Source organism: Colletotrichum aenigma, assembly GCF_013390185.1.
Source record: "Colletotrichum aenigma strain Cg56 chromosome Unknown KSG_Cg56_contig08, whole genome shotgun sequence".
NCBI classification, from domain to species: domain Eukaryota; kingdom Fungi; phylum Ascomycota; class Sordariomycetes; order Glomerellales; family Glomerellaceae; genus Colletotrichum; species Colletotrichum aenigma.
In genome coordinates, this window is record NW_023500914.1 from 2,300,567 (window position 1) to 2,324,951 (window position 24,385).

Genomic DNA, 24,385 nt, shown 5'->3' on the forward strand with positions numbered 1-24,385 from the left:
TTTGAGCATCACCCCGGTCACACTCTCAGTTCTGTATGGCCCAAAGCACACTCAAAATGAGGCTGCAACAAGCCACAGCTATGCAATCAACGGGGGAATGTGCGTTTTTTCTCTCTCTCTCATCTCCTCTGGTTTGCTGCACCTCGTGGGACAGGTCTCCCGATTTCGCGCAGTCGTATTGGTGGTGGTGAAGTGTGGGATCGCAGCTCGACTGCAGGGTGTGGTTCTAGGATACCCCAGCTCCCGAGTTGCTGCCACAGTGGGGTACACGCCCCCTAACCCCGCCGTGGGAGGTCCCCTGGCTCTTACAAAGCCCGCTAGAGAGCCCGCGATCTGCCATCCTTGGAACTGCTGCCAGGTTGACTTCACCTCAGCTTTACTACATACGCATTGTCTACATTGAAAGCGGTTTGGTTTTTTGCGACTCTGAGTTCGCATCTTCAGGAAATTCTCATCAGGTCTGAGAGTCGGTTGTCCTAGCTGAAACGCAGCCACCGAAGCGTACCTGCAACCTCACCTTTACCCCACGGCCATAAACCTCTCACCAAACCGTCTCACGACCGACCCTCATCTACAGCCTCAAGCATTCTCAACATGGCCGACCTCGTCACGACCCAGGCCAGCTCCGAGAAGAACGTACAGTTCGGCTCCGCGACCCCGACACAGCGTGACGCCGCATGGCGCCTCAATGGCGTCTCATGGGCCCCGCCCATGTCCCTCGAGGCGTATATCACCCGTGAGACCGCGCTCTCCAAGACGAAGCTCTCGGAAAACTGCACCTACTATGTCCTCTTCGACCCCGCCGACCCGCAGCACATCATCTCCTCCTGCGAAGCAACCGCCAAGACTCTCTTCGTCCGCGACGCCTCTGGAGCCTTCCGCGAAGAGAAGGCCTACGCTATCGCTTCCGTGTACACGAACCCGTCTCACCGAGGTCACGGCATGGCTACGCTTCTCCTGAACAAGCTCAAGGAAGCTATGGATACCGACTCCAAGGCGAGCGTGCTCTACAGCGACATCGGAACGGTGTATTACGCGCAGTTGGGCTGGACGGTCTATCCCTCACTCCAGGTGTCGTTGATCCCGGATGATGCGTCGGCGTTGCAGCCCACGCCGCCAGAGGGCGTGCGATATCTCGCCGCGGACGAGGTCCCCGCCTTCTGCGACAAGGACGTCGCCCTGCTCAGGAAGAAGTTTGAGAACCTGCCCGCGGACGGCAAGCCTCACATCGCGTTTGCGCCGTCGGCGGCGCAGATCACCTGGCACTTCACCAGGGACGGCTTCATGGCGAATGAGCTCGCCAAGCGGGAAGTGGTCAACCGCGGGGCCGTCACGGCGGATGGCAAGGCGTGGGTCTACTGGGACCACGACTTCCGCGAGAAGAAGCTCAAGGTGCTACGCGTTGCCGGAGATCCGCAGGCTGATGTGACTGCGCTGCTGCATGCTGCGGTGCTGGAAGCGTCAAACTGGGGGCTGGTCAAGGTGCTGGTGTGGAACCCCGATGATGGCGTCGCGGCGTCGGCGAAGAAGGTGAGTGATCGCACTGATGGCGCTGTGAGGGTTGTATTCGATGAGAGGTTGGACGGGAGTATCCCTAGCTTGCGGTGGAAGGGCGAGGGGGAGGCTGTATGGGAGGATAATGAGTACTATGCATGGTGCTAGACTGGGCATTTGGACAATGATCATGAATGAGTAAGGATGATTCTCCGCCCTTCCATAAGAGGCAAATGAGACTGACCACACACGATCAAGGAAGCACAATAACCCTGCATAGCGGATTTGTATTGAACTGATTGTTCTCAGTTGGTTCTCATGCAGCAGAGCAAGTTTCGATTAATGCACCTACCGCCATTTACCCTGTTTGCTGGCCCTCAGAGCTTGCGCGATCTGTGTTACTGCAGGGGCGAGTTCAAATACAAGCGTATCTTTGAGCCCTTATCGACTGCTGCCAAGTACGTTTTTGAAGCGGAGAACGAGGGCGAGACTCAGGGAGAGACTTGGCCAAGACCGGAGACAATAAGAAGGATCAGGGAGAACAAAACGGCAAAGATGAGGACGAGGATGAGGACAAGGATAGGGACGAGGATAGGGACGAGGATAGGGAAGAGGGTGAGGTTGAAGGCGAGGTCTGGGAAGGTGAGGTGAGGGCGAGGCCTGATATGCCTGCCGCAGCTGCCGCTTGAAAAGAACGATGCCAAGCCTTGTCACCGGGCCAGAGTTACTTTCTCTATTCTACCTTGTCTTCCTTTGTTTACGTTTTCACCACATCACCACTATACTGTCTTGTCCAAAAGAGAATCCCAATGAAAGGAATCAAAGAGAAAGGCACATATATCGGTTACCCACACCTGGTACAGTCCAACATAGACTCCGTGAAACCCTTTTACTATCTTATCGAGTGTGGTAGATTGCATTATTGCGACAATTTGTTCTGTTGTCTTGCTGACCAGACCCCGAGATGTCAATATCAAGAAGAATCGCGCTCTGCCAGAACGGAGTGGCGAAAACGAAGTTTCCGCAGCGTAGCTCCTGAGGCGCAGCGACGCAGAAGCAGCGGGGCGAAGGAGTTACTGTTGTGAATCGCAGTAAAGGTTGGACGCGAAATCAACACAAGGAATCTCTTCATGGATTGGTCGACCCGTTGATGCCCTTCGCGGATTAGTCGGCCGAGTGGTGCTGATGTGGGATTATTCTGAGAGGGCTGGAGCTTCAGAGGGCAGGCGTGAGGGCTATGCTCCGGGAGTTTCGCGGGACGCTGGCTTCAGCGTCCACAGTATCTGGTATCTAAGACATGTACACAGAAGACTGGAACGTAGTTTGGTCGAGGTCACTATGATTTCTGAACGTGCCTCTTCAAAGGTAGACTATTCGTATTCTCTTAATTTTTCCCTGGCTTGGTGATTGATTCTTACAGAGAGGAGCTGAGTAAGTTGGAGAGGTTTCCGGAAAAAGGAATCCGAAAGATTCTCAGCTCCCTCATACGGATACAGGTTATGCGAAGCCGACATGGCGGGAGCGAGGCCCTGGAGTTACATAGATGATCTTCCTAGGTAGACGCGTGTGCGAAAGAAAGAAAAAAAAAAGGGAAAGAAAGAAAAGAAAAACAAACATGGAGGCCACAGATTGGTCGTGTTCGCAGTCTTGAGGTCCTTTGCTGGTTAGCCAAGGAGAATCTGAGCCAACGTGAGGTTATTCTGCACGAAAAAGGGGCCTCGGAGGGCAGGAGGGCAGCTGATGGAAGGGCTAGCGTCGAAGGTCTGGCGAAACTCAAGAGGAAGGAGCTGCTTCGGGTGGATTCCTGCTTGGGGTGATTTACTGCTTTGGGTGAATTCCTGGTAGGGTGAATTGCTGATTCGCAGAGCTCCCCCTTCCCCTTCCTCCGGAGGAAAATAAACCCTTGTTTGCTCCCAAATCGATCGCGACTCACATCGTGAGTCTACTGTCCGGCTTAACCTTCACCAGCAGCCATGGCTCCCAAACCGAAGGTACAGCCGAAGGTCGACTGGAACTCGGGTAAGCCATTTGCGTGAAAGGCCTTCTCTTGCGGTTCGTTCTTGGTGATTTTTAGTTGCTGACGGAATTGCAGTCTTCGCCAAGACGGACTCATGGGAGGACATGACCTTTCAGCAGCAAGAAGAAAAGCGTCAGTATATCCGTTGCCTGAGTCTGAGTGTTGAATTTACTAACTTATATCGTAGTTGACGAATGGGGTTCGTGGTATCTATGCGTTTGCCGTTCATATTGACTGACAAAAGGTATTGCAGAGGCGATAGCTGCCCAAGCTTTCATCAATCCCGAGATAAGAAGAAGAAAGGCCGAGGCCGAGGAGAAAGCTAAAGCGGAGGGAACAGCGTCAGTAGCGCTCAAAGTACTGTGGATGCCTCCATTGACATCGAGTAGCCACGCAAAGCCCGAGCTTTCGAAGGAGGAGCTCAACAGGAAGCTGCTTGTAAGTCTCGAGTTGCGCCTCTTGTCGTCACCTATGGAACAAGCCCAGCATTTGTTATTACCTGACATGGCACGTCGGAGAGCTTACGAGCTTATCGTGTTTCTGAAGATCAATCGCGCTTGCCTGGTTGCCCCAAGTGGGAAGACCAATACCCTAAAAGGGGTTCTTGAGCCAGTCGTCGTGGACGCAGCAAAATCTTTGCCCTGCCGGCAATTATGTTACACTTGCGTCCACAACAAACACATACAGATCTACCAGCCGACCATTTTGCCGTCACGCACATGACACTAATAGCCAGAAATAGGATTACCACTCCAAAATGACACAAAAGTTCGCAAAGTCCGTTGAAGAGGGCAAGCAGAAGGTCCTGACCGAACCAAGCCGAGAGCACGTGTCAAGAATGGACATAAGTCAGGGCGCAAGCCGGGCAAGCCCCTCAACGGACATGAAGGGCCGTCGTCGTCAGAGGCCGAGTACGAACTAGCCATGGCGGCTCGAAAGGCGCCGTTCGAGGACCGGAAGGAACGCTGTAAGCGGGAAAAGCGAAAAGGCCGTGAAAGAAAGAAGCTAGCCGATTACGATGCTCCAATGCCGGTCCCTCCCCCGGCATTCAGACGGACAGCTGCTCCGACAGTACAGACTACAACAGCCGCAGCTGTGCCTACAGCAAAGACACCAGCGCATTCTAGGGCTTTGCGGCCTTTGAAAAGGAAACTCGAAGGCGAGGCCGAAGGAACCGCAACGTTGAGGACCTCAAAGAAGGGGAAGGTGGACCGAGATATCCCGGGAACTAGTCAGCAGAGGGTAGCCTAATTAACAACTCCGTAAGCCAGAACAACTCCGCCTCAGGATTTCCTACATGATAGAGATTATTAGCAAGATTTCTAGTGACGCAGAATTATTCGCTGGGAATACAGAAATCAAAACTACCCGTCGCCACAGCTAAGCTCGGGGGAGGTGGTTGCAGGCAGGTATGTTCACCTGGTCGGCGGGTGTGGTCGAAAAATATCACGTGGTGTAATCGGGACGGTCTCGATGTGGGGCCGTCCCCGACGTCACTCATTGAGGTCGACTGTCACTCCAGGCCATATACTGCGTGAACTTTCATGTTATTTCGGTCCCTTAACATACATACCATGAAAACGCCATGTAAACACTAGTCACAAATTGCAATGATGCCTATAACACCAGCTCTAGATAAACAAGACGAAGGAAGCTGGGCAGATTTTGTTTGGTATTCAAGATCACGTAGCTGCAGCAGATGTCTCACATTCTTATCTTATCGTAGAAAGGAATTACCCCTCACTCGTTGCTTTGTCCCACGACGGCTTGGACTCGAAGAAAGCGGTCAGCTTCAAGTAGACGCCAACAATCTGGGCGATCCTACAACCCGCGTCGGGAATTCGCCTCCCATCGAATTGTTATTTGGTTTCATGAGATTGGGACAGAGTAGGAAAAAAATAGTCCTGGAGGTCCGGCGCCATGGCAACGTGCATCATGCAATGCTACGGCCCCTCTAAAAGGGAAAAATTCATGTCCCCTGGTCGGGCGGCGCAGGCGCTTAATGTGCTGCACGTCACCCTGGCCTGGACCTCTATTCTGCTTGCTTCTTGCCACCCCCCGGTCTGCCCTTCTCGCGAGTGAAAGAGCATCGACCAGATTTTTTTTTTTTGGCTGTCCCTTTCGCTTCTGCGAGGAACCCCGCATTGCCAGCTGCCCGCCAAACCCACCACCGACCGCGCCCATCAGCCACATTTTCGGACTTATGCGTCTTCGGTGTGAGCCAGGGTGTGGTCGGCGTGCGGTCATAAGGGGGCGAGGCGCTAGGGGGTTCTGGTCTTGCAGGACGTCGTCACAAGCATTTGTGTACTGCATAGTATCTCGAGGCCGTGCAGTCTGTCACTAGGAAGACGATCTCTAGTTTTCCATGGTATTTAGGCCGAAGGATAGCAGACACAGGGGCCCCAGGCAAGGACAGGCCTCACGGAGCAGCCTTGGAGATTTGGGAGGATGGACCATGATGTCTGTCGCACTCTGCCGCAGACCGCAGCGGTGCCAGCGCCAGAGAGCCAGCCGTAGCAGTGCCAGAGGTGCCAAAGCAGCGCCAAAATACCTACGTGACTCATGCCGAAGAAGAGTTGGGCTCAGACCTGGGACGCACTGCCAACGGGGGGTTCCAGGTTGGGCTGGGCGGCAACCTTGCTGACTGACAGGGATTAGGAGGGGTGGAGGGGCAGAACTGGCGGCCATGGGAGCCTTATCGCCGCACAAGTACATCCAAAGTCTCTCAAACGTAGCAGCTGGCATATGGGACAAAGCACGAGAGGAAAAAAAAGTTGTGTGTGTGTGTGTGTGTGTGTGTGTGTGCTGCGTGTCTGGAGCGCGCGCGGTCTGAGACGGCAAACGGGGACGGAGAAGGTCAAGGACCACAAACGGCTGGACGAGGTCGATCGGAAGGACTGTGAGGTGAGGTGGCCAAACTGCAGGACGACCCTAGTCGCCCCTCCTTCCCGTAAGACGACACGGGCAACTAGCTCCCGACCTGAAAATTCATCGTGATGGATTTGTTTTTGGCCAGAGAGGAGCCGGTCAATTGACATCACCTCTTGGATCTGCGGCGGAAAGTCTGGAGCTCCCTGGAGTGGGGGCTGAGAAGGGAAGGTGAGGCCACTGAAAAGCTGCGGCAACACGCTTCCGTAGCTGCCCGTTTGCAAGGTGTTGCCCCGCGAACAGCGGTCGAGAAATTGCCCCTCCAACTTTTTTTTTTCTGGTGCCCCTCGTCTGTGATATCATGGGCTATGAAGGTCCTCGCGCGACTCACAATTAAACACCAGGATCGGGCAGGAGCGGCCGTACACACATAGAAGTCGAAAGAGAAGTACCAGACCTGCCATATTCTCTATTCACAAGTTGCCAGGGGAAGGCGCGCTTCAATACCGCTCTTTCGTAGATGGCCTTCTCAAGGTGAGGGAGGAGGTTGCCTTGGTAGGGTCGGTCGAGTGGCGGGGTGGTACGTGAGAGGGACAACCCAGCTACGCCTCAGAGGTACCTCTTCGAGAACTCACACAAAAAGGACGCAAACAGCCAATCAGAACTCGCAATTTCATCTGAAAAAAAATAAAAAAAAATCGCTGGCGTGTGGTACAATTCTAGGGCATTCATCTGCGAGCGGTACTGGACCCACTCTGCCCCGCCGCAAGACTTTTCAACCCCTCCTAGAGCGCCCACCTCACCCTCGTCCACCTCAGACACAAACTTTTCCCCTCCTCTATCCACCACAACCATCCATCTCCATCCCACCCATCCTTTAAAAACTCTTCCACCCCTCACAACTTCTCGTCGTCTTCTTTCTTTCTCTCTTCGTCTAGCATACCACACGGAAAGTGTACCTGCAAAGTGAGTTTCCCTCCCCAGTATCTTGGATCGCGACATCATCGCGGGGTCAACAGCTACTGACATTTCCTTTCTCTCAACAGCTTTTTCACATACCACACATAACTTCTTCGATCCAATACCATCAAAATGGGTAAGGAGGACAAGACTCACATCAACGTCGTCGTCATCGGCCACGTCGACTCTGGCAAGTCGACCACCACTGGTCACTTGATCTACCAGTGCGGTGGTATCGACAAGCGTACCATCGAGAAGTTCGAGAAGGAGGCTGCGGAATTGTACTTTCACCCCGTCTCATCACATCATGGTTCGTTCAAATATTAACAAGAAGATAGGGGCAAGGGCTCGTTCAAGTATGCCTGGTGGGTATTCCCGTTTATTCGCGACCCTGAGAATATTTTCTAACTTTTCCCAGGGTTCTTGACAAGCTCAAGGCCGAGCGTGAGCGCGGTATCACCATCGACATTGCCCTCTGGAAGTTCGAGACTCCCAAGTACTATGTCACCGTCATTGGTAAGTCTGGCTTCCTTGCGCTGAAAATTGGCTGCCCGAATACCTCATTTTTGGATGAGCGCGATTTTGCAGTGTGGAAATCCCTCATAAGGACCACGCACTGACATGTCACTCAGACGCTCCCGGTCACCGTGACTTCATCAAGAACATGATCACTGGTACTTCCCAGGCCGACTGCGCTATCCTCATTATCGCTGCCGGTACTGGTGAGTTCGAGGCTGGTATCTCCAAGGATGGCCAGACCCGTGAGCACGCTCTGCTCGCCTACACCCTGGGTGTCAAGCAGCTCATCGTCGCCATCAACAAGATGGACACCACCAAGTGGTCTGAGGACCGTTACCAGGAGATCATCAAGGAGACCTCCAACTTCATCAAGAAGGTCGGCTACAACCCCAAGACCGTTGCCTTCGTCCCCATCTCCGGCTTCCACGGCGACAACATGCTTGCCCCCACCACCAACGCTTCTTGGTACAAGGGCTGGGAGAAGGAGGGCAAGGGTGGCAAGGTCACTGGCAAGACCCTCCTCGAGGCCATTGACTCCATCGAGCCCCCCAAGCGTCCCACCGACAAGCCCCTCCGTCTTCCCCTCCAGGATGTCTACAAGATCGGTGGTATTGGCACTGTGCCCGTCGGCCGTATCGAGACCGGTATCCTCAAGCCCGGCATGGTCGTCACCTTCGCTCCTGCCAACGTCACCACTGAAGTCAAGTCCGTCGAGATGCACCACGAGCAGCTTACTGAGGGTGTCCCCGGTGACAACGTTGGTTTCAACGTGAAGAACGTCTCCGTCAAGGACATTCGCCGTGGCAACGTCGCCGGTGACTCCAAGAACGACCCCCCTGCCGGCGCTGCTTCCTTCAACGCCCAGGTTATCGTCCTCAACCACCCCGGTCAGGTCGGTGCTGGCTACGCCCCCGTCCTCGACTGCCACACTGCCCACATTGCCTGCAAGTTCTCCGAGATCCTCGAGAAGATTGACAGACGTACCGGCAAGTCCGTTGAGAACAACCCCAAGTTCATCAAGTCCGGTGACGCCGCCATCGTCAAGATGGTTCCCTCCAAGCCCATGTGCGTCGAGCCCTTCACCGACTACCCCCCTCTGGGCCGTTTCGCCGTCCGTGACATGCGTCAGACCGTCGCTGTCGGTGTCATCAAGTCCGTCGACAAGTCTGCTGGCGGTTCCGGCAAGGTATGTTCTCAACTCCTACTCCTTCTCACCGCATGTCATCATCTAACACTCTAATCAACAGGTCACCAAGTCCGCTGCCAAGGCTGCCAAGAAATAAGTTACTTGACTCACCAGGGTTGGGTTCTGAGTTCTTCCGTGGCACACCAGCTATGGACACTCACTTCTACGGCTTTACGAATTCCCTTTGCGTGGCATGAGGACACATGATATGGCTCGGAGCACGAATATCGGGAGGAAGGATGGATGATTATTACGTCAAAAAACTTCTCATGATACGTGCTTAGTTAGCACAAAAATAGAGTCCTAGAAGTGATTCCCAAGTTAAAACTGCTGTGCCTCCTCGCTTGTGACCTGACGTCGTGATGCTTCTGTCGATGTTGTTTGACTGTGACGATTTCCAACGCGGTGAATCTCCGGTCGTGGCACTGTTGTCTTGACATGCTGATCGTTTTTGCCTCCTAACTCTTTCCAGCCTTGGGGAATCTTTGTTGAGACGCCTGTTACAGCTGTGTATGGCCCACTCCTGGTAAATTGAGCTGGTATTGGCGCTGTCTGAATGAGTGATCAAGGCAGGCTTTTTCTGGGTTGGGGTCTCCTTAATCCCTCGAAAGATCAGGTACACATTGTTGCGAGAAAGACGAATCATAAACTCTTGATGTTTTCTATAAGGCTTGTTTGTATGTTATACATAGAATACAAATTACAGCTTGACTTTTACCATCCACTTCATCTTACATGCTGGTGTCCGAAACCTCTGGCTCTGCCACAGGCTTGGCGGCAGCTAACCTCCTTTGGCTCTCCGCCTCAGCATCGACCTCTCCCACCCACTTCACCACCTTGCCCTGAGCCAGGTCCTTGGCCAGGCTCAGGAAGCTCGCAGCATGGAGCTCTTGCTCCTCTGGGGGCAGAGATGGATCAGCAGGCTGCGCCTCGAGAACCATCTCTGCGCGCCGACCGCCGTGGTGACCGGCCTGGACACTCGTGTACAGAAGCTTATGCCCCTGGTAGTCTGCCTCCAGCGTGCGGCGCATCTCCAGACCCGTGAACATGTAGTCCGTCGGTTCTGAGGGGTTCTTGATTGGCGGATTGAAGGGCGTGTCCGCGATGCGTATCATTGGGGGAGGGCCGAGCCGTCCCGCGAGGAGGTCGAGTTCGGCGGTGTCGATGTACTCGCGGAAGGGGGAGTCGTCGAGAGCAGAGGCGGACATGACCCTCAGATCGGACTGGGAGATGCGCAGATCGACGGGCTGATCCGGTATGGAGACGTCGGTGTGGTTTTGATCCGCGACCAAGACGAGGCGCTTCGGGCATGAGTCCCACATGAGAGGCCCTTCTGGTAGGTCGTCGGGTATCGTGAGTTGCAGCTCGAGCAGGTCCGGACGACGAACAGGTCCGGACGAAGGCTTGACGGCATCGCTGGGCTTTTCGAGCTTTTGGACCCGGGTGAAGTGTTGGGTCTTTATGGAATATTCAGGTTTTGACTCATGGATTGAAGGGAGGGCACGGAAGGTGAGGACGAGTGAGGTGGTGACGGGTTTGGACGAGTTGAGTCTTTCGGACAGGGCAGCGAGGCTGGCGGGAGGAGGGGAGATGGGAGAGAAGATGTGTGGACTGGGATCCGCGGCAGCGGCCACGTTCACGGCGTCCGCGTTCTTGTGCAGAATGTGACCGAAGCTGGCGGTGGTTGCGGTGTATGATTTGCTCCTCCTCTCGCGGAATTCCGACTCCGTCGGCGGTGCCTCGATGGGCTTGCTTAGGACGCCGCGCTGTTTCACTGAAATGTGGGGTTTAGGACGGGAGTTGCGGCCGACGGGTTTCGCCCAGCGAGACCAGTGGGTCAACTTGTCCACCCACGAAAGCCTCTCGCGCCCAATCACCATGGGAATGGTTCGGCATTCAGTTTCTTTCGGACCCTTGAGGTGTACAGTTTCTTCTTTGGGCCAGAGCGCGGTGAGCAGGAGACGTCGAACGACGTCGGCACGGCGTTCTTGGCCTCTTTGTTCGGGCCCGTCGCGGAACCATGCCACTTCGATCTGATTCTTCTAGTCAGTACAGTCGCCTTGACGGTTGGCAATGATAACCCACAATCTTTTCTTGGGGCCTGTGAGTGATCAAGGTGCTCGTGAGCTGACCTAGATGCTCCAAAAGCGTGACGGTCTCGTCATCATTGGGGACCCAAAAGACGTCGTCGATGGTTTGAACAACCGTATCCTTGGCCGCCTGTTCTAATTCCTTCATGATGGTGTCTGTCTTCGCCTTTGTGGCGATGACCTTGATGCTTGATTGCCCGATAAGAATCTTCTCTTCGGCATCGAGATACGTCCTTCTGATGGCGTCGAGGCGCTTCTTTTCTCCTGTGATGGGTCAGTCGATGATCTGCCAGGCATGTGTCAGATAACCGTCACTTACTTGAAAGCATACGCAGGAATCTCGTGGCAATTCTGGGACTGAATACACCTTTACCATCGACGTACTCTCTGATCTGGAGGCCCCAGGCCTCCGTCAACAGAGTCAATCCTATTCTTTCCTTGGGTGACCCAGTAATCTTGAGCTTTCGTAACGGCGCCCAAGGCTCGCATTTGGTGCCTCTTATAATGCTGTACATCGGCTGTTCCTTGCGTTCAGAGCTCTTCAGAGCAGTCTTGCTCGCAACCAGAAGATAAGCCTTCAGCTGAGAGACTGTGAAGCCCTTCAGCAGGTTCTGTAGCAGCTCATCAAACTCGTGCTTGTAGAGGATGGGGTCGCTGGGACGCAGCTCCTCAATGTTGGCCAGCGATTGCTCCTCTGTAAGCTCTTGCGCCTGTCTCTCCAAGTCTGCAGCAAGATTCACTTGCTCCTCTGCGGCCATGTGCTCGACGGGCAGCTTGCGGACGGCCCTATTCGAATCGCGCATGATGACCGCTCTGGCAACCTTGCCTAGCGCGTTGCCAGGAAGCACAGCATGCTTGAGTTTCACCACGCGGCCGCTCATTCTTCTGATGTCCCCTTTATCCTGCCATGTTTTCTTGAATAACAGAGGCCCATCTAGTTTCGCCGCGGGAGGCTCGTTCTCGTCCTTGCTACTCGACGCGATGTTGTCTTCTACAGGTGCGGGGTCTTGACGTCGTCCAATATGCTCGTCGAAACCACTTTTGACCTTGGATTGCTCTCGATTCCTTCCTAGTTTCTCTCCATCCTTCTCTCCTTTCTGTGTTTGCGAGTCCGCCTCGAGGCGATCCCATGCAGAATCGGGACTACTATAATGCCGTCGCTGGAGGAACTCGGATCGTAAAGGTGCCACTCGGTGGGAGCTGAGAGCCCTGGGGCGGTCGAGGAGTCGCAACTGGCATCGCAGGCATATGCTTCGAGCAAGAACTGCTCGAGAAATCATTTGGAAGAAAGGCGCCCGCCAATGAAGGTTAGGGACAAGTGATTCGAGCCTTTGACGATTGTTCGGACATGACGAGCCAAAGCTCCCAAATTTTGCGACTGCAGCGGGCACCTGATAAGATAAGAGATTAGATAAGTGGATCGCGAAGTAAAGTGCGCCCTGCCAAAATCGCGTCCCAACGCGTCTAGATCACCATTTCGTGGCTAAACCTTGCGCAACGAATCGGATCTTGTTCGATTGCATTCTTGAAACGATATATACCTCCTGGGTGGGCTTGTGCGGATATACATAAATCTCATTCGGCTACATTATTCACGCAGACAGGATGCCTCCTACACAACGACGCAGAAGACAGGTATGCCCCGCGGCACGCACTGATGGCCAAAGAAGGCAAAGCTGACAATCAGCAGGTCGAAGACGAGTCTGAAGAAGAGGCCCCGGCACGTAGACAACGCCGCGCGCACGACGATTCCGAAGATGCAGAAGAATATGGGGACGAGGAGAACGGTGAGGCCGACGCCACCCCGGAGGATCAGCTTGCCAAGAAGTTGGTGCGCTATGTGCTTGCGTGCGAATTTTCACGAACTCCGATCCGCCGTGAGGGCATCAAGGAACGAGGTAAAGAAAACAATCGTTTGGGCACGGCATGGATGGCAACTGACAGTTCTGCCAGTTCTTGGAGACCAGGGAAGATCATTCAGGAAAGTCTTCGACTTGGCGCAATCGCAGCTCCGCACAGTCTGGGGTATGGAGCTGCGAGAGCTGGCGGTCAAGGAAAAGTTTACAATGGCAGAGAAGCGCCAGGGTATGCCTACAGAATGCTCTCCAATCGTCTCTAGATCTGGCGAAAGCTAACGACTTGCGGCATTAAAATCCGGCTCCCAAGCCAAGACCACCTCCGGCGTCTTCGTCCTCTCCACGACACTCCCTGCCAAATACCGCACCTCCACGATTATCACACCTACAAAGGCACCCAGCGCCGAGAACGAGTCTTCGTATGTTGGCTTCTACACCCTCATCATATCCATAATCATGCTGTCCAGCGGCGAGCTATCCGACCAAAAGCTGCGACGCTACCTCAACCGCGTCAACGCCGAAGCCAATGTCGCTGCGGAAAAGACAGAGGATATTCTTAAGCGGATGCAGGCCCAGGGCTATGTTGTTCGCAAGGTGCAGAAGAATCCGGCGTCACAGGCGAACGACGGTAGCGAGGATATCACCTGGCTCGTCGGGCCGCGGGGACAGGAGGAGATGGGTATCGATGGCGTCGCTGGTTTGGTGCGTACGGTATACGGGGAGCAGGCAGACGAATCGCTTGAGAGAAAGATAGGCGCCAGTTTGGGCATCCAAGGAGAGGATGGAGAGGGTGACGTGGACATGTCGGAGGCTCCAGAGCCGGGGCCGTCGCGATGATGGACATGGGCACGAGTGGTGTAAGGACGTCTGTCGAAGAGGTTGTAAAGAATACCCAGTGGAACGCAGCATTCCAAGCTTACGCGTTTATGAATAGCCTTTGTTCGCAATGATTAATCAAGGGTATCTGTGCCCTCCGTTATGATCCCAATGAGCATGTCCCCAACGCCGTTCTGTCGTCTCCCAATTGTAAAACCCAGACATGATGGTACGGTGGATGGTTAATCTTCGCGTACTGGTGGCGGGCCAGCTGGTTGCATCATTTTCTGGCAACACGTTAGCAAGACTGTACTTTGTATTTCGGACGAGCTATCCCGAGAAGGTGAACGCACCCGAATCAGTCTGGCTCTAAGGAGCTGCGTGGGCTCGTTCTCTGCCAAAGCCATGTAGGAGAGCATGGGTGGGTGGCCGGCAATAGAGGAGTAGGTGTCGCGGTAGATGTTGGTCTTCCATTCCCAACTCGTCGTGTCGGGGTGTCCTGTGCCAATATACTTGGCTTGCAGGCGCTCGAGTTCTTGCTGGTTGCGGAGCTTGTCGGCCTATCAAACGCGTCGTTAGCGCAACATTGCGATATCAGGGAAGAAATTAACTAACCATGTTGTCCTGTGCTGATAAGTGTGGTGTTTGTGTTGACTCTGTAAAGTTCAGATTGAGGCAGATGAAAGGGCCGGACCTGCCTGCAATGGAAGCGCCGGCTGAAGCTCGGCTGACATTCACCGAAATAGCAGGGAAGCACCGTGCACCAGACCTTGGTTGCTCTGAGGATCCACTTCACCTCGACCACGGTTCTCAAAGAAACAGACTTCATCCATAAACCCGAGCTTCCCCCCGTTTATATCATCGCACTCATTCTTATAAACTTGCGGTGGTCGTAATCCACAGTTGTTCAAGAGCCGGTCAGGGCATACACCTCAGCATCAACACATTCAGATCGCCATTGTCGCCCCAGCAACGGCAGTCGCTATGAGCAAGATCAAGGCGTTGCAAGACAAGCGGAGGAGAGACAAGGAAACGGTCGAATCAGCCGAAAGCATCAAGTCGAAATGTGCCGACCAGCATGGAAAGGCCCACGTTGCGCACTGCAAAGACTGTTATGGGGAAGTGGTGCAGACGATGAGAAGCAGATACCTCGACTCCAAGGACGAGTGGTTCTCCAATAACGCCGCATTCTTGAACGACCTCGACAATCTGTTCGCCAAACTGAAGGACTTCACAGCAGATCTCAAGGCGATTGAGGGGCGCATCGACAAGGAGAAGGCAAAACAGTACCGCGAGACCCTGCCTAGAACCGCAGCAGGCCGCACCGCCGAGGGCGCGATGAGCAGGGCCAACTTTCAGGCGGCATTGGAGGACGAAGAGAAGCCAACCGCTACTCTTGTCGAGGACGTCCGTAGGGCTGTCAACAGGGGCGTTGACGACGCGCCGAAACTCGAGGATTTGGCTTCAAAGTTCGACAATCTTCCCTCGGAGAAGGAGAACGACGTCCTCATCGACGTTTTCTTTCGCGATCCAAAGACGGGCGAAGTTCCGCCGTCCTGTACGAAATATGTGGAGAAGCTACGATCTGGTTCAGATATTGAAGAAGTAATGGCTCAAATCGAGGCCGACAGGCCAGCAAGGTCACAGGCGTCCGGCAACATGGACAGACACAAACGGACACTTAACGAGCTCAAGAGGGCGCAGGCGGCACATGAGCAGGATAAGATCTTAAAAGCTCAGAAGCGGCAGCAGCCTCTTCCTCAAGGTCCGCAGGTCAATAAAGAACTCTATGACCTTCCCCCATGCCATGTGTGCTCGGGCAAGGTGCCTCCAGAGGACGTTTTGGCATGCCCGATGTGTCTCATCTTTGCCGAGTTGAGCCTGACTAAGAGGACGGTCTTTGACTCGGAGAAGTGTTACGAGGAGGGATACGTAAGTTATGCTCCCTACAAGGCAGAAGAACAAGGAGCTGACTGGCAGAAAGGACGAGCACCTCAACAGCGCTCATAGCTGCGCTGCCGGCGAAGGCTGCATCCAACTTAAGGACGAGGATGAGGAGATGGGCGGCAGCGGAGAAGAAGCTGTTATCTGCGAGGAGTGCGCGGAGCAGCTAGGCCAAAGCACGGTTTACTGCTCGTCACGATGCGCGAGCTCGGATTTCCAAGCGCATCGTGAAGGTGTGCATATTCCCAACTGGAAGGGCCTGGGGATCGATCTCGATACACAGGGCGAGCACTTGGTTTTTGACAACGATGAGAAGACCAAGTACCATGTCAACGACATTTCCAAATTTGTATGGGGACTGGATGATGCGTACGAGCGCATCTTCAAGGGCAACAACCCTGACATCAAGGACATGCAGTAGTAGTAATGATGCATCCTTCGTTAAGCCCAGTCACGTCAGCGGCTGAAGTCGAATAGCATGCCATAATGTAGGATCCCGATTACAAGACTTTGTTTTTATTGTCATCTTCGGTGGGTTTCGAATTGCCGTTCCGTGGTGAGGATTTTGTCCACATGGAAATGAGAGTAAACATGAAGCTATTCGGATGCAAACTGAGGAATAGTGGATTCCGGCTGTTGCGACTAAGTGAATGACTCGAGCCTCAAACAACCAAGGGACCAAGTCAAGCTGGGTCGTATTTCAGGGGATATGATTGTCTTTGGCTGTGCCTGTGCGACCCAACACTCCGAAGTGGTTCGGAACTTATCCTCAGACGTCGTTGCAGATGAAAGGCGCACGGCGTGCACCGCACCACCTCAGGGTCCAGAGTCGGCCTGCAAGCGGTCGAGGCCCCTGGCCGTCGCCCTAATAGCGGAGTCGAATTAGCGCGACGTACGTCTCTTCCCCAGAGGACGTTTGTTGCGGCCAGCCAATCGCCAACATCCGACGGTCACCGGAACATCATTGGTCGCTCTAATCCCATTGTCCTTCGCTGACCTCCCGTCACCGCGATGTCTCACTAGACGGATGCCTGCTGCGTACCCCTAGACGCGTGGAGCTTTGAAAGCAATCGTTCATTCGCCGCTGCGACGCTCAGGTCATTGACCAGCGTCGACGAGAACCCGGCCGACAAGGAATACCCTCAAAACCACTCGTGCCATCGCCTCGTCAATCGGGGCAGACCCGGCTGTCCAAGCGTTCAACGGCTTTAACTCCCTCTTCGTCCGGACCCGGCGACTCAATTGATATCGTCCCTCGTCCTTTCTTCCCGTCCTGCTGGCTGGAACCCGAGTACCAGAACCGCTGTCGGTCCTGCTCCCCACGCTGTCATCCGGCTCGTCCACCCTTCACCCCGCCGGTTCCTTCTGGACCCTCCTTCATTCCTCATCCATCGCGATGGAATCCAATGTCGACCCTGAAGGCACAGGAGGCAGCAGTGCACCCCCGCGACAGAGGGTCACGAACGCCTGCGAGGCCTGTAGAGCAGCCAAGGTGAAGTGCCAGCCTAGTGTGCAGACTGGAATATGTCGAAGGTGTGTGAGTCCACTCCGTCTTAGCTAGACGAGATGCTATCTTCCGATCTGCTTCGGCGTATAAGTCCATGTGCATACTGACCCGTTGGCCGATCGAATTAGGTGTCTGGAATTCAAGCGAGAATGCGTCTTTCGTACCGGCCCCAGGACACGCCGGCCACGTCAATCCAAACTGTGAGTATCCCGTTCCCCTTGTCGGATCCTTCAATCGCGGTCGTATCCCGTCATCCTGGCACTATCGGAACCTTTGTCCCCATGCTCATTCTTTGACAGGAACCAGGACGCTCCGCGGCCCCCTCCTCCGCCGGGCCCTTCCAAGACTTTTAGCATCGACTTTGAGATGCCCCAGTTGGAAGAGCCCGATGATGTTGACGGTCTTGCCGCGCGTCACGAGCGGTATATGGAGGAACTCTTGCCGTTGGACTCCGATCAGGACTCGATTGACATGATGATTGGCCTCAGCGGCTCTGGCAGCGGCTCGCATTCCACTATTTCTTCGCCGCCCTCGTCAGGACCCTCCGTCTCGGTATCGAGCTTCGGTTTGAAGCCTCAGTTCAACCTAGACTCGGCCGAGAAACTATTGCAGACCTTCCGGACCATGCTCAAGAACTTTCCATGTGTCGCCCTACCACCCGATGCCACCGTCACATCACTATCAAAGACGAAACCGTTCCTTCTTCTCGCCATCCTAGCGACAGCATCAGGTTCCAGTGCATTACAAGGGCACACGCTGTACGATGAAGAGTTCCGCAAGATTCTTGGCCTCAAGTTCGTTGCTGGCGGCGAGCGGACCTTGGAGCTCCTTCAAGGCCTCCTCATCTACACAGCATGGTAGGCCACCTCCATCTGGCTGACTTTGGATATACACTTACAGACCCAGGTACCCATTTCATCTTCGCCCAAAGAGCAAGCAGGCATTTCAATACGTCCGCATGGCCGCCGAGATACTGCACGATCTCGAGCTCGTCGACCCGCCGTCAGGCGTCACCGCCGCGTCGCCCGTCACCCCAGATCGGCTCGACGGCATCCGCGCTTACCTCGCCTGTTTCTACCTCATCTCAGCGCACGTCTTGCCTTTCTTACAGTACTTCCGCAAAACCTCTCTGACCGATGCTAGGTTTGCAACCGGCTGGGCAAACACGTCGGCGCTCCAGTACACCTCCTGGACCGGCGCATGCTGTGACATACTCGAGCACTCCTCCGCACTCAAGGGCGATCATATGCTCGCTTGGTTGGCTCGCCTGCAACATATCGTTGAGGAGGCGACAGAGCTGGCAAAAGTCAGGCCGAACTCTGAGCAGGTCAAGCAGCAAGTCCACTTTATGCACTTGGGTCTTGAAAGCCAGTTTAGGGAGTGGCAGGGCAACATACCCAGTAGTCTCAACGATCAACGTAAGCTTCCTGCTCCTTTTGATACAGACATGTGTTAACCGCGAAAAGATTCAATGACCATCGCAAATTTCTTCACAGAGATCTATCTCCTCTCAGCCCCAATCTTCCAGCTCCGTTCGACATCAAAAATAGGCGATAGCGATCTCGGACCTCCCATGCCCGTCAGCCGCCTCCAAAAGATCCTCACCCTGCTCCGCAGCTTCTTCGACTACATTCTGACCCTGGACAAATTGGACTTCATTTACTTCGCCTCAATAGACTGGGGCCGCTTCATTCAAGGTGTCATCGTCGCGATCCGCGTCTCCTTTCCTCTGCCACTATGTCCGGAATGGGACCATGCACGCGCTCGCGAGCAGCTGCAGTTCGACTCCTACCTGACGAGGCTATCGGCAAATCACGAGGAGCTCACCCCTGCGACGAAGACAATGGATGTCTTGTCTGCGAGCAAAGTCATCTTCGCGGTGATCAAGCGCAAGTACGAGGCCCGCGTGGCGAATATCGAAACGCCGGTGAACAAGCTACCGAGGACCATTCGAGGGTGTCCGATGTTTGATGGGACTTTGGACCCGTATTTCCCGATTTGGGATCAAGATTTCAACCGGAATGGTCCGCATGGTTTGGCGCAGCAGATGCCGAACGGAGCTTCCACCATGGTGAATGGTCAGCCGGTGTATCACGACCTCTGGGCTACGATGACGATGAACTGGTCGGATGGGTCTGCCGGGGACCCAAACCAGGCGCAAGATGGGTTCGATCTTGGGTCAGGGCAAGATCCATCTCTGCAGCTGGACCCGTCTTTTCAGGCGACTATGAATCTTGGCCCTTCGCCCAGTGGGAGTGGTTGACGGGTGCTCGTGTCGCTGGGACACTGAGCAGTTCACTCTTGGATTTGGTAAAGAGCTTGGATACTTTGGCTTTGGGCAGGGGAATTTTTGCAGCAAGGATATTTGAGGCGGGATCATCATCTTTTAGGATTTCATCTCAAGACACTCGAGAGAGGCTCTAGGCAGGCGCACAGTGAAGCGTAAATTGGAGAAAATCAACACCAACACTCTTCTTGACAATGAACATAAGAAACCATGCTCTTGGCAATATATTTTAAGCGTTATTAGCATTGGAGGTTGTATTTGAGGACTCTTATTTGTTATGGGGCTTCCCTTTGTCTTTGCAAACCCCCTTGTTCCATGAGTGAAGGGCTCTGTCTTCCTTCACATTATATCATGCCTTGATGACATTAAGGCATCAGATCACCGATGAACAATAAGGGGGGGGCAGTAGTACCAGCCTTGAATGGCTTGGAATAAACCGGTGGTATTCTTGATATTCTCGACCCGCAGCCAAGCTTGACTGCTTCCCGTCGCCCGTCATCTTCCCCAAAGCCGCTCGAGTATCAACTGCCTCCCATCCCGAGTCCCCTCAAACCCATCTCTCGACGGGTGCCGCCTTGTGCATCTCCCCTCGGCGAGTGCACCCGCCATCAACCCCGACCAAGCACCTTCCTGTCTTTCCGTGTTTTGTTTCCAAAACAAAATCTGCAAATCCTGCTTTACCTGAGGCTGTTTTCAAACCTTCCACCAAAAAACTCCCAAGCCAAACAACCCACCAGCAAATATTCACATCACCAAGCCCAAAACACAACCACCCACCAGAACAAACCCCCCATAACACAAGCAAAAATGGACGACGAGCTCAAGCACTTCTTTACCCGCGCCACCGTCATCCAGAAGGATGTCCAGGAGATCCTAGCCAAGCACGGCAAGGACGTCGAGATCATCGTCGCCGAGGATGACGGCACGAACCGCATCCGTCTGCTGTACCGCGACGACAAGGTCTACGCCAGTAAGTCTTTTTCCTTTTTTCCGCGATGATCCATGAGAGGCCCCGAGTCGAGAGCAACAGGCACAGACAGAATGAAGAAACTGACGTGGTGGGTTTAGTGGTCGTTCCCTGGGTCTACTCTCCCAAGAAGGACATCCCGAAGATGTGATTAAGACGAGAAGGGGGACGGCGACGGTGCCAAGAGAATGGCCTGAGCTAGAGACATGGGGACCAAGATTTACTTGGACTCTTGTTCTCGTTCAGCTGGAATTTTTGGCGGTGTGCTGTGATCTCGCTTCGGATCGGTATCGGATTCAGGGGCCAACTGCGGTCGAGGTTGTGAAGCCTGTGACAACATGATAGGATCACCAGAATACTGAGCACCATTGAGACTGATCAAAGAAGCTTCCATTGCTTAGATGGCGTGTTGCCAATAGATCCCATCTCTTACCTCGAGCAGTCGTTACGTGGTTTCGTGACTCCGTTTCTTGCCACAAACGCCTAAACCGAACCAGTATCCAAGGACTTGTTTTGGGTCTATCCATGTCTACCAGATTTTCTATTTGTTTATGAATCTCAGACGTGGATATGTGGACAGGGAATCAATGGTCAGTCGTCAAAGAGTGAAACCATATTGGCTTGGGGCAGGAAAGGCCTCGGGTGAAAGGCGCTACTCACAATATTGCAGATGCTAAAGCACAACTCAGCCCGGCTTGAACGCACATGATGGATTCAAAAGAACGATTCGAGCGAAAAGAGAAGTAGCGAACAATGAACGCATAGGTGGCTTCCTTCTCTGCCAAAGAACTTGTCGCCGATCGTTGATGGAGTGCAATTGGTATGCTAGTTGGAATCTAGGCCAAGTCGAGTCCAAAGTCGCGTCCACGCCGTCACTCAGATCACCAAATGGTTTAATCACGTTGAAAACCACTTGAATGAACATGGAAACAGCTAGGCGTACTGGTCCTGGCTGTCCTGGCAGCCCTGAAGCTCTGTTATGTGCTAAGGATCAAACCCATTCTGAACAAAGACATGGAGCATTTTACATGAGTTTTGCTAGTCGGGCAGTGTTAGTTAGCTGTCCTGGAAATGTCCCCTATGATTCGTGATTATAGAGAGAACGATAGAAGTAGTAATAAGGATAATAACGACAAAGACGACGGAGACGACGACGGAGACGACGATAGTAATATAGATAATAATAATAGATAATAAGGACGACGAAAGCGAGAATAGGAAATACAGTCGCTTTAGAAATAGGCTACGGATCATATACGTGTGTGTGGACACTGTCCGACTAGCAAAACTCTTGTACATAACCATAACTCAGCAGACACAAGAGTCAGTTGCATTTAATCCTCAGAAACGACTATTTTATTGCTCTTCACAGAACCGTCGATTGGAATGCCAGCTTGCTTCTCTGACGAGAACTTCTCATTTCCTGCGCACCCCCTCTTCTCATATATCTGTATCTTATTTTCTGTTAACTTGAGGAATTCCCTAAAGGTTCGCTTGCAGTGACCATCAGAAAACCGTAGATTATGAGGGGGGAAATCATCCTTCACTCTCAGGGAGACTTCATACATCTCATCTCGTCATCTGAGTGACTTATTCTAAGCCACCTTTGGTATGGACGCAAGTGAGAAACATCACGTCATTCATGAACACATTCAAAGAGGCTTGAAAATTCTCGCACAACTCAAAAATCGGATCACATTTGCAGACAGGGCTCATCAACCCACGCGTTGAAGTAATCGCATGAGATTCATGAGCCGGTCATCCACCGGATTCTAGTCTGGTAAAACTTTCAAGCTTCATCGTCCTTCGTCTCTCGATAGGACGTTGCAATAAGCAATTTTTAAGGTTATCTCCGTGAAAATAAAATCAGCGGTTCCTCTCTTAGACGCCAAGCTGCCGAGTCATCAGGCTCGCAAGTCAGAACACGTCTGCGTCTTCGAAACCACTTGACTGACCTGACGTTACTTTTCGAGGCGCTAACATTCACGAAACCGACAATCTAGAGTGAACTGATTGGGCATAGAGCCTCAACACCCTGTTGTGACGGAGCAAGTCTATAATACCTCCCCTCATGACAACCACGCCGTTCGTATCCGTATCACGCACCCGAGTCAAGCGCCTGCCGTGCCTCGTTTCCTCATCCCAAGCGCCGTATACCGGGAAATGCAAGTCAGCTCACATCGTCTCACCCCTCGCGCTTGGCAAATGATCTCTCGACGAACCCATCCACGTTCAGCCTCAAGGGTCAGCCGGTGGCCAGAACCTTGCCTTGTTTCCCCCTCCCAGCTCCTCCAAATGACAGCTCACACCGGGCGGGTTACACGGCGGCGAAAATCATGTCCGCTTACAACCGCCGTTGCACGAGATGCACCGTCCTCGAACGAAATGGGGTCGCACGACCGCAGCCCCGGACCACCGGTGGAAGCAGATCCACATTAATCATCACCGGACCCGCCCGTCGGGCCCGGGGCCGGATCCCGCTCCTTCCTGGTCGAGGTGATGTGCACTGCAGAACAGAAGGCCCAGACCGCCGCCACCTCCGCGTTTCCTCTGCTCACACACCAACGACACCACCATCGCCAACGGAAATCGACAATCTCCATATGCAGGCGTCATCACATTTCTTCAACGTTTCGAATAGGTCTGTTTCAAGCTTCTTGCAGCATGCGGAATGCGCATTTCGCACTTTTCGCTAATCAATGGCTACTAAGAGCACTTTCCGATGTGGATTCGATTCCCAGCGTGACAGTTTTCTCCTCGCGCCCCAGAACCCCTGCCACAACCACCCTCCATCTCTTAGCGGCTTGCCTCGGTTCCAACTTTTCTCACACACACTATTGCTGTGCCTCACATACATCCCACCTCGAAAATCAACCGCGTACCAAGTCTCACTCACCTCCCTTCACCGGTCCCGTCCCGTCCCTAGGGCCCCTCACCGGTGAAGCGAATCCCACCAGCCACGTCCGCCCACCTGCTCCAAGACCAGCGATACAGAACGCGGCCACACTCACGAGACACACCTCAAGTCACTCCCCGCCCACCCAGTGTGTACATGTCTACACCAAGACGATGGCCAAGGACCCCTTTCGGGAGGCTTAGGGGACAACAAGAGCCGTCCCATACCGCCCGTCCGTCCGTTTGCCAGACGAAACTGACAATGTCGCTGTCACGCTGCCATTCGTCGGCGCCCGCGCACACGCGGCGCAAGCCAGCAACCGTCACTCCTGGGCGCCACACCGAGGACAACCCGGCCTAGAACACGTCAGAAAAGGCAGGGCAAATCATGAGGTCGCGCGGGCGCGCCTCTTCTGCGCGTCTTTTTCCTGCGGCGTAGATTCGATTTAGCCTGCAGGATCTTGCGGGTGAGAAGCAGCTTCAGGCTGCCTGCAGTTCTCATCTCTTGTCTTGAGATGTTCATCTCATCCCATGGCGCAACTGCACCCCAGCAGCCGGATGTCTCGCGGCCCGTGACGGTTGCCTCGCTCTCGGCACTGACAAATTGCTTACCCTCATCTAGCCTGTGATCTCACATGATGCCGGAAAATGCGGAAAATAAACGGCATTTCACCATGACATTGCTTTTGCTGTTCTCGAGCTTCGCAGTTTTCGGATGGCGCAAGTGCCGACATCCCACCCCATGGCCGAGGCCGAATGTCCCACGCGCCGAGGCAAACGGCGCCCGAAACGGCAGCTTTTTTCCTTCTCCATCGCCGCCGCCCGCGATGCAACCTCAGACTCAGAGGACACCTCCAACATCCCACGCGTGAGGTCGCCTTCACACCATTAGCCCCTGCGGCGGACGAATGAGAACCGGCACCCAAGGTTTTATGTCCAATGGAGATCTTGTCCATCCACCACACCTCTCTAACCCCAA

The 24,385-nt window shown here is 53.9% G+C and overlaps 8 protein-coding genes across 8 annotated transcripts; 6 read left to right on the top strand and 2 right to left on the bottom strand.

Moving 5' to 3' along the window:
- Positions 1 to 594: 594 nt before the first annotated feature.
- CGCA056_v012138 (Lysine acetyltransferase) lies at positions 595 to 1,662 on the top strand (the record flags this gene model as incomplete). The annotated part of the gene is made up of 1 exon (XM_037327382.1): positions 595 to 1,662. One exon carries the CDS (start codon positions 595 to 597, stop codon positions 1,660 to 1,662), a length of 1,068 nt encoding a protein of 355 aa, XP_037173922.1.
- A 5,809-nt stretch (positions 1,663 to 7,471) lies between these two features.
- TEF (translation elongation factor EF-1 alpha) lies at positions 7,472 to 9,141 on the top strand (the record flags this gene model as incomplete). Its single annotated transcript, XM_037327383.1, has 5 exons — positions 7,472 to 7,620; positions 7,678 to 7,704; positions 7,758 to 7,855; positions 7,972 to 9,044; positions 9,106 to 9,141. 5 exons carry the CDS (start codon positions 7,472 to 7,474, stop codon positions 9,139 to 9,141), a joined length of 1,383 nt encoding a protein of 460 aa, XP_037174556.1.
- A 634-nt stretch (positions 9,142 to 9,775) lies between these two features.
- On the bottom strand, positions 9,776 to 12,414 carry CGCA056_v012140 (uncharacterized protein; the record flags this gene model as incomplete). The annotated part of the gene is made up of 3 exons (XM_037327384.1): positions 9,776 to 11,077; positions 11,130 to 11,398; positions 11,454 to 12,414. The coding sequence occupies 3 exons, from the start codon at positions 12,412 to 12,414 to the stop codon at positions 9,776 to 9,778; spliced, it is 2,532 nt and encodes an 843-aa protein (XP_037173693.1).
- A 325-nt stretch (positions 12,415 to 12,739) lies between these two features.
- On the top strand, positions 12,740 to 13,827 carry CGCA056_v012141 (uncharacterized protein; the record flags this gene model as incomplete). The annotated part of the gene is made up of 4 exons (XM_037327385.1): positions 12,740 to 12,769; positions 12,825 to 13,032; positions 13,088 to 13,219; positions 13,301 to 13,827. 4 exons carry the CDS (start codon positions 12,740 to 12,742, stop codon positions 13,825 to 13,827), a joined length of 897 nt encoding a protein of 298 aa, XP_037173692.1.
- Positions 13,828 to 14,048: 221 nt separating this feature from the next.
- On the bottom strand, positions 14,049 to 14,424 carry CGCA056_v012142 (Uncharacterized protein; the record flags this gene model as incomplete). The annotated part of the gene is made up of 3 exons (XM_037327386.1): positions 14,049 to 14,093; positions 14,160 to 14,366; positions 14,422 to 14,424. The coding sequence occupies 3 exons, from the start codon at positions 14,422 to 14,424 to the stop codon at positions 14,049 to 14,051; spliced, it is 255 nt and encodes an 84-aa protein (XP_037173695.1).
- A 366-nt stretch (positions 14,425 to 14,790) lies between these two features.
- On the top strand, positions 14,791 to 16,171 carry CGCA056_v012143 (uncharacterized protein; the record flags this gene model as incomplete). The annotated part of the gene is made up of 2 exons (XM_037327387.1): positions 14,791 to 15,738; positions 15,791 to 16,171. The coding sequence occupies 2 exons, from the start codon at positions 14,791 to 14,793 to the stop codon at positions 16,169 to 16,171; spliced, it is 1,329 nt and encodes a 442-aa protein (XP_037173694.1).
- A 1,235-nt stretch (positions 16,172 to 17,406) lies between these two features.
- Positions 17,407 to 19,520, top strand: CGCA056_v012144 (uncharacterized protein; the record flags this gene model as incomplete). The annotated part of the gene is made up of 4 exons (XM_037327388.1): positions 17,407 to 17,457; positions 17,564 to 18,114; positions 18,164 to 18,675; positions 18,724 to 19,520. 4 exons carry the CDS (start codon positions 17,407 to 17,409, stop codon positions 19,518 to 19,520), a joined length of 1,911 nt encoding a protein of 636 aa, XP_037173689.1.
- Positions 19,521 to 20,351: 831 nt separating this feature from the next.
- On the top strand, positions 20,352 to 20,662 carry CGCA056_v012145 (uncharacterized protein; the record flags this gene model as incomplete). The annotated part of the gene is made up of 2 exons (XM_037327389.1): positions 20,352 to 20,514; positions 20,613 to 20,662. The coding sequence occupies 2 exons, from the start codon at positions 20,352 to 20,354 to the stop codon at positions 20,660 to 20,662; spliced, it is 213 nt and encodes a 70-aa protein (XP_037173688.1).
- Between the last annotated feature and the right edge of the window lie 3,723 nt (positions 20,663 to 24,385).